The following is a 13,188-nucleotide window of genomic DNA, read 5'->3' as shown; positions in this document are numbered from 1 at the left end:
CTTTTTCTCAAATTCGCTCGAGCTTTTTTTTACAACTGCCGGGTTTCATTTAAAAAATGCTTATTCCACAAGTTTCAGAACTTCTAGGAGAAAACAATGAATTAAAATCAAGCAATCAATTACTTGTCCCCACAGGGACTATCACATGGTGACATGCCGCCGTTTTAAACATGACGAGCAATAAATTATTCCCTGTAATATTGAAGCAGCTGAAATGTTACACACGTTAAGCAATTGACCTGAGCACCGCGAGCGGATCGCCCGGTGTTCGAAATATATCAAGGCCCATAAATTGACAAATTTTAAAATCAGAGTAATGGATCTTGTCACACATGTGAACATTGTCACTAGGAACAAGTATTCCAAGTTTCGTGTGAATACTTCATGATTCAGCAAGCCGACGACGCCACCGCTGCCAACGACGACGCTACCAAGGCTATGATAATACCCCAACTTTTATTTTGTTTTTAAATCAAACCACATAACAAGAATATATGTAATTTGTTCCTTGTCCAAACTTGAGCATCAGCCCGAAGCAAAAAGGGAATGCCTTCATATTTTTTACAGTTTTAAGTGCACGTTTTGAAAGTTATCAATGATCAATCATTGAAGTCAAGGTTGTGCAGTAGATAACATCAATCAATTCGATTTTACATATTGAGGGATGTAAGCGAAAAGGTTCTATCTTCTTCTTTATTCAATGTCACTTAGAACCTTTTCGCATGAACTGCATGTTTGCTCAGGCGTAAAATCAAAACAAAATAATAATGTTTTATGAACAATATTTCCTTAATGTAGAATAAAAAGTTGTATGGGCGTTCTCCTCTAAAGCGAAGGAAGCTGATGCCGCCTACTGCGCCTGCCACTTACTTAAATTAAAGTTGCTTCCTCCTCACGGATTTCCCCATACCGACAACAATGCAAAGTTTAAATATAAAATCGATTTAGCGCGCAGCAATTATTGTGGACATCTCTTTCTTAGAAACCAAAGCTTGTCTCATAAATCGCACTGATGATTTTGTTCATGATACAATTCTAGTTACACATCTGCAGACATTTGTAAATTGCAGGTCCTTTTTTGGTTTAGTCAAAGTTAACCAAAACGTGTTTTGATTGGTCGCTATTTATTCAATGAATATCGTTAACCAATCAAATTATTTTTATTTGCAAACTTGCCAAAAGATAACTTTTGGACAGTTTATTGATGTTTATTCATTAATAATTCAATTAGCTGCAGAAAAGTTTGTCCCATTTTAGTAAATACTGCTTCGAAAACGAATCAATAATGTATTTGCATTTACCAACTAATTCTAATATGAAAATCATTAATAACAGTGTCGACCATTTTTTTTTTCAAATAGGTTAAGTGTATACCTTTTCCATGTGACCCTTCTTCATTGTGATTGGCTATCAGGGTGCCATTCTCGTCAGCGATTGGTCGGTGCTCCCATACATTATCCATGCTTAAATCCATCCTATCCCTTACAACACGATAACTTCCATTCTTTTGCCTCATATAATACGATTTTTATAAATTCCAACCATACATCTCACGCTGTCCATCTGTTTGTATAATAATATATGAATAAACTTCAAAAGAACCGATGCATGTAAACGAGCGAATGTCCACAAATATGGCCGAAGGCTATTTCATAATTACGTCCTATCCAATACTGTAGCGTACTAATTACTGTGACAGTCAATAATTTATAGTGTCATTTGCAGAGCAATTTAGATTCCGATTGCTTTGAATAAATGTGCAATTATCAATACTAAATTATCACAATGAATCTCGTTATGTTAAAGGAACTCGCTGATGAGTTTGGACCACGAATTAATTTTCCCGGTAATGCGTCTGAAGACTCTTATTTTATCATTATTTTACCCTTTGATTTCGTAGTTGCATAAAAAAAATACAATAATTATAGTATAAAAAGTATATTGGTTTTAGTGGGGTGCGAACCCACGCCGATAAAGTACGCTTTAACAACTAGGCCACCAGGACAGACACCTAAAATTAATAATTATTTTGTACCCTTAGCAATACATTGATAACATTACGTGATAATGTCAATCAACCAGTCACGCAACAACGAATCGCTAAATGTCGTTCTTAACGCTAATGAAAATTGTGGTCTTCAAAGACAATATTTGAGCAAATATAAACATTTGGTGAAGGTTCCAGCTTTTGGTATCTTAGTTTTAACGCTTTTAATGATTTGCCAAACGTTATTTCGACATTTTACCAATTCATGAGCGAGTCCCTTTAATTCACCCTAAACTGAAATAAGCACTGAACGATAAGGCTTGACTTGCTTCCATTGAGAAATCACATCTTAATTTCCTTAATGATATTTGCATGTAATGATTATGATACAAATCAATTCCTATTCATTTCAAAAATAATTTTGACGATCACATCCTTTTGTAAAATATCCTTTTGAATATGCATTGCAGTATTTACTTATTAACCACATCTGGTAAAGCCTTTAAAAATATGTCACTTTAATGGAGCAAACCCGCATCAAACTTACATGTTCACCTGTCAAATACAACAAAGCACACGACACTTTAGCTCTTGTTATTTTAGGCTTTTCTTAAGCATTGTGTTCATTTATATGATCCACTAAAAGTCCACTTATTACTTCAATTGAAGATCCCACAGCAATGGGTAAAACTACGCACTGATTCTCAATTTCAAATCTGTGTTTACAAAACAAATATTCCTATTGAATTTAAGCTTTTTCAGGCTTAAAATCCCCGACGCACAATAACAAAATGTCTTAAACCTAAAACAACTCCTGTTTATTGTATCACCATTCATCCATGCACAATAGCTAGGTATCTATCTGTTTATACAGTAGCGCGTCAATCAGCGTCTATTAAAGCTGCGCCCCTCAACCCCGGGCGACACTGACCAACCAACATTGACCCCGTGATAGAGCACATCAAAACAATTTCCATATTTAATCAACCTCAGTCCAAAACCAAAAATATATATAATGTTTTACACCAATTTGTTATGTCTGAAACATCAAACGATGTAACTACATAACGATCCTTTTTCATCACATCGCTGACTACTGTATCATATATCGTTGTCCTATTATTTTCCTACTTGAGTTGCGATATTAATGCTATGCTTCAATCTCTAAAGGTTAAGGCGGACGACATTTGTCTGTCAACTTAAGCATAGAAGTGACTCCAGTATGCCACATCTGGTCCTTGTATAGACCTATTTATTGCGATCGTACGAAAGACATTTATCATTCAATTTCATGAATGCATTCAACTTGGCTGCTGTATGTAGACGTATTCGTTCAAATGTGCTGTCAACAGTTGTAAATTAGTGTCGATCTAATACATGTTAAATGTGACTGCATAGCTTTTAAAGGGACGCAATGTAGTTTGATGCAAATAAAATAATGAATTATTTTGTTTAACTCATTTGCCTTTCAAAGTAAAAAAAAACAATTGATTTGAGTACTGATAAAAATTATAAGCCTCTCAATTAATAGCTACGTGGCCACACAGTTTTCAATTAAAGATGCACTCTTACTCCCAAATAAGATTTACCACAATTAATAATTTTGCTTTAATATTCCAAGCATAAATATCGAAAACAATGGTTCTTATGAAGGATACCTAGGTTAATTTGAAAGAAATGAGCATAAAACACGGTATTTCTACATTATGAGACTGAAGTAGACCACAGTAAATCTTTTAGCATTCACCAATCATTTAATATTTTTGCGCTTTCTGCTATTAAATACACGGTTACAATCCTGTTATCAGTAATTTATATTTTCCATAAATGCTTTATTTAGTAAGTAGTTAAAAGTGTATCAGTCAAAATTGATGTTTGTTATACATGTGTATGTTTTGATTTTGAATAAGTGTGTCACTTTAAAGCGCCAAAATATTGTTAATACTTTTCATCTGATCACAAATCATACACTTTTTTGCTTTGATCATTAAAGTCAAATAAGTTAAACATAATAATGCATTAGAATAAAAAATCGTTTTTGCATTTACCTATATTAATTATTAAGCCCTTATAAGTACAAAACTGTGTTTTTTAACGAAGTAAATATAAAACTTGTAACGTGTACCAATCGATAAAGACAATACAACAAAACACAAAAACGGGAGGGATGTTTACATGCGTTTAGCTGAAAGATACTCTAAACACTCAAAACCACTCCAGATCACACTGAAATAACTTTAACACGCATGCAATGATCTATCATCTCACTTGATATCACATCTTTCGCCGTATTTGGTAATTTATATAATGTTAAAGTATATACAGCATGCTTGAAATCATCTCGTAACGACGTATTGCACAAACTTTTCAATTGGTTTCACACATGTTTTGATAGACATTTAATTATATGATAGTGACCAAAGGTACACCATGCATAACTATGTATACGTGAGTACGAAGGTAATGCTAAAATGCCACGTTTCTTTTATTATGCAAGGATTTCATTCCGTATATTTTTCATAATACAACGTATTAAGCTTTACCTTTACAAAATACTCAATATAGCCCTCATCCTTCTGCGAAATCATTTCATTCTCTAAATGAGCCAAACTCAACCATTTTCTTACAAGAGAACATTTTATATAGTACTCTACAATAGCCCCCCCCCCCTTCTGATTCAAGTAAGCCTTACCTAAACAACTCTCTTACAAGGTACCATTTTACATAGCACTTTACAAAAGACCCCCCCCCCCGCCCACACACACACACACACACACACACACACACACAAACAGGCTGCCTATACATTTCAGTCTTTAAATGAGCCTAACGCAAACAACTGCCATACAATGGAACATGTTATATACCACTCTACAATTCACCTACCCCTCCCCCACCCACGCCTGCGGTTATTTCAATCTTTAAATAATCCTTATCCATACAACTTTTCACCAAGGGAGAAAGTATTGTTTTAAATCACGTCACCTCACCTGAACTAGTGCTTCGTTCACGACCATGGCCTCGCAGCAAACTCCCGTTCTCCGGGCTGCTGTATCGATACCCAAACGAATAACTCATATGTGTATATATGGTATTTCCTCGGCGACACTATTTGTTGTTGTTTTATAAAGTTAAATCAAGTGACAAAACAGATTGATCCACGTTCACTTGTTACGGTAACACGTTTCTATTACATAAGTATGAATGTCAAATGTAAAAAGTAGCGCCACGACTTCCTACTTTATATTAAATTATTCCATTCTTGCTTTCAGCAGGAAATATATCAAATCGTCAATAATCTATTCGCAGAAACGAATGTTGAAAATAGCCTTTATTTATCCAATGTAACTTTCACACAATATGAACGATCATGCCTCTAAGAAATATTGAAACTTCGTATAGATATTCTCACTTTTAACCAACCTGGCAACAAATCAGTACTGTTCAGTCTCATATCCAACACAATGGTAAAATTAATACATATCCATCTCAGACATAAATTTGAATTTCAACAGACCGTTATATTGTCTCATTTAATTAACATACACTTTGTTCTTCTCTCTATATACACACAGTAAATTAAATAATTAGGATGCACATAGTCAGTTTTAACAACTTAACTGTTGCATAGGAAAAGCTTATTATCATAATTATGTTGCGTTAGCTCAATATACAAAATGAACACCCGGCTTTAATACCTCAGCGAACAAGCGAACATAAAACGCATGCATGTTTTAGTGTTTGTAGAACTATACCTTGTAGTTAACATATTTACAAACTAGTTTATATGCTTCGTTAGTTCGCGCATCTTAGTATGATGATTAAAGAATATGATTATAGGAGTGCACCTTTTATCCGCGCTAATATTGTTGTACATTGAGGCTGAACCGACCACTCCAACCCTAACAGTTTCGGTACGCGTTATTCAACGGCTCTTGAATGAGAACTTATGAAGGTGGTACGTAAATACTTTACAAATTGAAATATTTTTGTAATGATAAAAGTAATAAATCTTGATATCTTGAAATCTTGTTACGCATGATTCGTGTGCATTTATTCAGTATTCGGTACATAAGGCTTTGTTCGAGTACACGCCTACTCCCTTCAAATTCATTCGGAACTTCTTGGACATTTTTCATCGAAAACAACCTCGGATGTATGCCGGTACACCAGTAGAAGTAGTTCGTAAAAATTAAATAACAGTATTAATTTATTGAATTGTTTTAATATGTATTGTGTATTACTTAGTCTAAATTTATTGCCAGTGAAGTGTATAACTGCATAAATAATTATGATTCCTAAGAGTAAAGTCATTAAGTGTAACTGCTAAATTGAAATTACTACGCGATCTACATGCAGCGTAGTTAAAATGTCAAAATTGCTGACACTGTAAACCGTCCATGTACATTCGTGGTTGGTTTCGATAAAAAGGCCAAGGTGACCTGAATGCCTTCAAATTCTGCAATATATCAAACCATTGGCTCTAGCCAAGAAACCTTGTCAAACCCTTCTCATAATTCATCAATCTATAATTGACCCTGGCAAACCAATTTGTACAAAATCACTCACGTTCTCCTAAAACCAATTTCTCGGGCAGCCATGGAATGTGCGCACGTGTAAAAGCCAGAAGTATACATGTGGGGAGTGTTTGGATATGATTTATATACAGTTTATAAACTGATCAAGAATGCATGCCCATGTGGTCAAAGGTATATACCAGCTGTATACCAGATACATGTGTGTTACAATGAAAACTACCATGAAATTATTTTATTTCACATACCGATCGCTCCAAACACATGCGTTTTCTGGTAATAGTCATATTACTTATCAGTGAAAAACGTTGTTAAACTGTACCAAACAAGCCATATGGATCCAAAATACTCATTAATTGAAATAACAAATAAAAAATATCGACTTACAGCTATAAATGTCCATACTGATGGCCGAAACAATGCAATTTAAAAAAGCACTAAATCAAAGAATTTTGTGAACAAATCAACACTCATAAAGAACATGCACAGAAGCTACTAACGTTAGATTTGACCATCATGAACAGTTCTTCAAAGATTGATTAAATAAATTAAGTGCCGGCATTTTCAGAATTCGTTTGATTACATAACATCAAACAGTTTATATGACCACTTGTTAGACATGTTTATTCAAAACTCACCAGAACAGAAAACAAATCGATCAATTCAATACAATATGAAACAAAACTGTTTCATGGTTGCGAAACGAATCCGATAATATATTATAATCAAACAAATATCGGTCAGTGTTACCAGAATTTGCACAACTTGACATAACCTGAAAGTCAAAAATTAATATGTTATAAAATGGTTAATAAAATGGCAGTGTTTAATATGTATTGATATTGCCAGGCGTACACACGCCTTAACTATTGGAATCATAGAGTGTCAAGTCAATCAAACGGGTGAGCTTGAGTCACACGTGCATGCTATGGTAGAATTACGTGATATATAAATGGAGATTTAACAACAGCAAGGTATAAATCTTGACCAACATGTTCCTAGAATACCGTTTCAATATAGAGATTTAGATACTAACTTAATACTTAAAGCTGCACTCTCACAAAATGACAGTTTTGACATTTTAAAAAAATGTCTTAGATTTAGCTCATTTTGGCATTAAAATAACGTACATAAGAACAATGCGATCTGCTCTTTTGTTAACAGTCTTATATCACTGGTTTTCAGACATGTACGCAAAAAAAGCTCATTCCAAGACAAAAAATACAAAAAAAAGCTGTCATAACAATCAATCTGAGAGTACAGCTTTAAATCCTTTTATTATTTAAGGGCCTCTTGTATCACTGTATGAAAGATTGCCTTCACTTAAATAAACTCTTGTAAGTAAACAGAACAATACTGTATACTATCTTGTACTCGATAATTGCATGTCTCCATATGAACCTTCAAAGAAAATCTCCAGGAACGAACAAATTATCAAGGCTTTCTAAATATAAGACGCAAGCTAGAATCAAAATCCATACATAAAATGAAGCCTGTGGGAAATCTTCTTTTCCAATTGATACCACATCTGTGCTGATTCCACATAAAGACAGGATTCAAGACAATTGATCTATCTAGCAATAAAACACCATCCTTTTGAATAATAGACGGAATATTACAACTATAAAATCGTATTTCTCTGTTAATTAGATCATACTAAATAAAGCAGCAAAATTACTTGAATGATGCCTATGTATAATTAATAGATCGAGTACATGAAAGGATTAGATGAGATTGGAACAAAATGGAACAAAATATAAGAAACACAGGTATTGATCTTATTGATTGAATGCAGGTAGTTTTAGACGCTTTTGGAAAGTTAATCAATGCGTCCATGAAACAAATCTATTGAACTGGCTATTGTATATTGTCAATGGATGTCGATGAAAAACAAACATTTTGAAAACTCCCTGTCAATATTGAAGAATGTCAAATCATAGAATATAAGGTTTGTTTCGTTTATCAGAGATCCTGTCTACAATATCCTTTGATATAAGTTCATAGAGACGTCATTAATTAATAACAATTATATAGACACGCTCATCATGTATAAACGTAGTATCATTTTCTAATACTTAAGTTTAGGACGCATTTCATTCTTTAGATCTGATCTACATTGGCACCATTATGAAAAATGAATTGAAAGAAAACGAACGAATGCAACGGAATATCTAATGTCATGTTCCTTGTTCCCTGTTTTCACTTTCTTTTAAATACACCATTTAAGCCATACATGAGTGTTATTCCTAAATCTAACAGACTAATGCGTCGTCACAGATGGACGGCCGTCTGCTCACGTACCGTCGTTTTCCTTGACTGGTTCCGGTTCTGGGTTTGGAGGAAACAGTACGTCCTGCCCGAGGAGTTGGCCCTGCTCTTCGTCCAGTCCACCTTCTTCTGGTTTCGCTTCCCATTCCCCCTCAATGGGTATCCCTACGTCCATCGGTTCGCTCATCGCCGTCTCTGTCTGGCGTCCAACTGTCCACTTAATTATCCTCAAATGCTAAAACTCTGTCCCGACCGCACTCACAACTTCCACCGGTACTAACTTCGGCAGCAAATTGAAACGCAGAAATAACGCCTAGTTGCAGAATTCTAAATCTCGTTATGTATCACTTTATCCACTTTAATTTTTGCATGCTTCCTTATATTTTTTGTCAACTTCTCTGCAAAAGGGAATTCTTTTTAAAGAGTTTTAACCTTAACGCAAAGTAATATACTTTGCAAAAATCTTCAGAGACAAGTATAACATTCGTGCCTTAGCATGCACTCGTAACAATAAATGAATCATAAACTATATTCCAGCAGATCAGAGCATGGCAAACTCTATGAATCCGTTATTAAGATCTAATCTCAATCTGGTATCATCGCCCCAGCATGAAGCTTTCCTGTACATACAGTTCCAGGAGGCTGGTGCTACAGGTCTTCTGTACTGTGTTATAAACAACCATACACAAATATCCGCAATGTTTACAAATAAAAACCTTATAATTCCATTGAGAACAACTCCCGCTCTAATGCCACCGATCTATAAATTGCTAGTATATTATGTCCGCCATCCAGCTCGCATTCAATAGCAACTGTTGGGCATTATCCACAGCCATGCATTTAACATAACAATCACTACAAAAACCCTATACTGAAAGGAAACACAAAACCCATAAAATCCGACATACTCTGAAAACTCAAATTTCCACCGCGCTCAATCTCTCCGCGACCTAAATCCAATATATGGTGCCAATGCAAGCCGTTAGCTCAGAGTCAGCTTTTGTGCACAGTCTCAACTGGTGCGTGCAAAGGTTCTCTTGTTTCTGTAGTATTAATGTATTCTTCAGCCCTGCAATCACATTTGCCTCGGAATTTTCAGCCGGGTCATTACTATCGCAAACAGCATCGGGCAGGTCTTTAACGAGAATTCAATGGAGCCACTCTGATAAGAACGTTAAACTCGGGACCGAGAAAATAGTTCCCTAAACATATTAGAATTCTCTGCCAGTAATGTCTAGCGCCATATACGGGAGAATGAATGTAAGATATGGTACTGCTGTTATAGGCGATCGATATCCAGCTTTCTTGAGATGTATTAATTGTTCAAGGCGCTCAAGGAGAATTTAATGGTCAATGAATATGGATATTTGCAGTAATTCCCGTCAATGAGGATTAGCGTCACACATTTCCTGCTTCGCCCTCAAAACGGAACACAATGTAAATAAGAGAATATTTATATTACAGTGACACTCTTATTCAAAAATCAATACATACACGTGTATAACAAAGATAAATTTTAACTGATAATCTTTAACTACTTACCAAATCCTGCATTTATGGAAAATATTAATTACTGATAACAAGATTGTAACCGTGTATTTAATAGCAGAAAGCGCAAAAATTTCAATTGATTGGTGAATGCTAAAATATTTACTGTGGTCTACTATAGTCTCATAAGGTAGAAATAATTCTACTCAATTCTTTCAAATTAAACTCGGAATCCTTCATAAGAACCATTATTTTCGACATTTCTTAATCCTTTTTCGAATATTAAAACAATTTTATTAATTTTGGTAAATCTTATTTCATCAATGGGAAGAAGAGTGCATCTTTAATGTAATCAATAATCAACTGAAAGTGTTATAATTGTATCTTCATCTAGAAGTGTTTCCATTATAATGTGACAGCTTGTTTTACTTGAAGTTGATATACGTCTATACGGCTATCGATTTAATATAATGCGCATGGTTTTCTTTATACACTCAAAACCTTACTTGTTAGCCTTATTGCTTTATCGCAATACGTATGTTTTGGTTATCTATATTCTCCGTTAGGAATGCAATACCAAAATCCAGCGGCCATATGAACTGTTTCAAATATGCAGCAAACTGCTTAACTATAAATCAACCTCAGCTCACCTATTTTTCATTTAACAAACCCATTATGCCTTAGTTTTTTTACAATTAACTTCATTTATATGTTCAAAAATAAATCATATAACTTGTTTAAAACAATTTCCTTAATAGAACAAAGTATCCAAAACCCTGCAACAGTAATGTCAAGTTGCTGATAAGTCCCGCCTACCTGAGATCCCCTCCTCCTCAACAAGCAGGTGCCCGGACTCGGGGCCTGGCCTCTCCTGGTACGACCGCCGAACCTCCCACACCGCCGACATCTTGTTCAGACCCTGATTACCTAATGTGTCTGGAGCCTCTTCTCAATGGTCTTATTATTGTTCGTTTTATTTATAAATCCAGTAAACCATCCGTTCTCAAAGATGCCAACAGTTTATCCTTCAATTAAACACTTCTATGTCTGTCTGGTGTTTCTATGTCAAAAGTCCACTTAGACAAGATTGAAGGACACCAAGAAATTATATATTATATTATATCCTTATCCAGTTTGATTCTTTTCATGAAAAAGAAACTCGATAATTAAAACCTAAAACAAGAACAATTTCTACCTCTTTCCTTTGTTGCATGAAATGCATTCAAACAATAAACTAATCGGGCAGCCTTATTTTCAATTACATTATTTGCAATCTCATGCATTTAATCATTCCTCTTCGGCTTTTTAGGAGTTGTGCAAACAAACCGAATTATTCTGTGTTTCTGATTGTGCAAATACCCTGGATTAGCTCAAATGTCAAAAGTTTTTTGGTAGAACATGATAGAAATTGTACTGAAATCGCGGTAATACGTGAACAAATACAAATTATCCAGCACTGTTAACATCCTTATCGTAAGCCTCTACTATTTTTTGGAAATGAAATGAAGAAACTAAGAAACGTTTACAGTATTATCCTAATCCATGGGCCAACTGTCTTTTACGTGATTACATTAACAGCTGTGAAACAAAACAAAGACCATACTGTGCATTCTAGTTTGTTTCTCTTTCTGTAATTATGTTTAGCCAGTATGTTCATTCGCCTTATAAACCGATTATGTTGTTGGATACATTTACTGAGAATATAGCTAAATGCAAATGTTACATAAATACGTGTGTATATTCAAAGGTTGTTCAAATTATATTTAGTTTGTTAAACAAGCGAATTTGAAAGCATCTGTCTGCAATAAAGAGGTAGAAAATGTCACTTGATTCTATGAAATTTATTTTCACGTTTTATAACTTAAATATTTATATAAAAAAGAATAAAAAAACACAATTCTTAATAAATGTTCAAGCATAACCAGAAAATCCTGAGACCGATACGGTTATCTACACAGAGAAAACACACGTGTCATTCCACGTGTCCCAAACACTACAATTCCTGCATTTGTGCGGTTTCAGCGCTAGGAGAATGGGCTAATGTCGCAAACTGCTGACAGTTGTAGCATTATTTCCCGAGCGTACGTCCTTCCCCTGTTTCAGCCCTCACATACCTGTCACTTCCAGTCAGAATGTCTGCAGACAACACTACATACCTTCTCTCATGAGAAAAATATGTCTCATGTTTATACGGTTGTCTTTTTAAAGGCGTGGTCTTACCTCTTACACGCGATCGTCGTAATTATGAGTAGCATACTTATTAATCTTTATGCAGTAAAATATTCGTTTATGATTTCAATGATTGTAAGTTATTTTGTGTACAGCTGGTGCCCCTTTTTATCTAGTTCAAAGTGTATCCATTTGTACTAACATATCTTAGAATACCACATCACAAGTAAAAGTCAAGTCGGTTGAACTTAGTTTTGTCACATGAAGGCACTACATAGCATTTTCATCAATCAGCACGGAATGTGTCACACAACAACTGTCATACACAGAACCCTAAGTGCATTCATATCATTTTAGTATTTAAAATCCAGAACAAGCACGTACGCCAAATATACACTTCCATTTTGAATACAAAACGTCCTGCGTATAAAACGTGCTATTGTTTTATTGTCCCCAACGCGCTAGTTTTATCATGTAACATACGATATAATATACGAAGGAATGATAACTGCCTATTTCCGCCAAATTATCATACGTTAAGGCAATAAACCGCTCAAATGCACGAAACAATTCACAATATCTATCTATTGAAAATACAACGTATCTGCATACGAACCTATACCAAGATTCTCCGAACGTTTTATTGTTTCCAGATGCGTGAGTACTTTGATATATTCTCCATTTTGCTATTCAGTTATGTATAATTATGCCAAACAAACAATATTTATTTGTGTTAAAATG

General features: G+C 34.7%; 1 protein-coding gene across 13 annotated transcripts in view; it reads right to left on the bottom strand.

Annotated features, from left to right (window-relative positions):
* The window catches only part of LOC128227336 (neuronal membrane glycoprotein M6-a-like), a 70,111-nt gene that overhangs the window by 18,611 nt on the left and 38,312 nt on the right, over positions 1-13,188 (bottom strand). Inside the window, exons 1-2 of one of the 13 annotated variants that reach the window (XM_052937749.1) lie at positions 2,247-3,090; positions 1,375-1,772 (exon numbers count right to left, since the gene is read on the bottom strand). The exons of 7 other annotated variants lie outside the window; for them this stretch is intronic. In XM_052937749.1, the coding sequence (XP_052793709.1) occupies positions 1,375-1,516 (142 nt within the window). In that variant the 5' untranslated portion in view covers positions 1,517-1,772; positions 2,247-3,090. Of the gene's footprint in view, positions 1-1,374; positions 1,773-2,246; positions 3,091-4,977; positions 5,543-8,823; positions 9,699-11,094; positions 11,419-13,188 lie in introns of those variants that run through there. 5 more of the 13 variants (XM_052937750.1, XM_052937751.1, XM_052937752.1 and 2 more) reach the window with 5 other exon arrangements.

This window comes from Mya arenaria, chromosome 3, assembly GCF_026914265.1.
Source record: "Mya arenaria isolate MELC-2E11 chromosome 3, ASM2691426v1".
Lineage (NCBI taxonomy): Eukaryota > Metazoa > Mollusca > Bivalvia > Myida > Myidae > Mya > Mya arenaria.
Note: the sequence above shows the minus strand (reverse complement) of the source record. Positions and strands in the feature narration are given on the sequence as shown.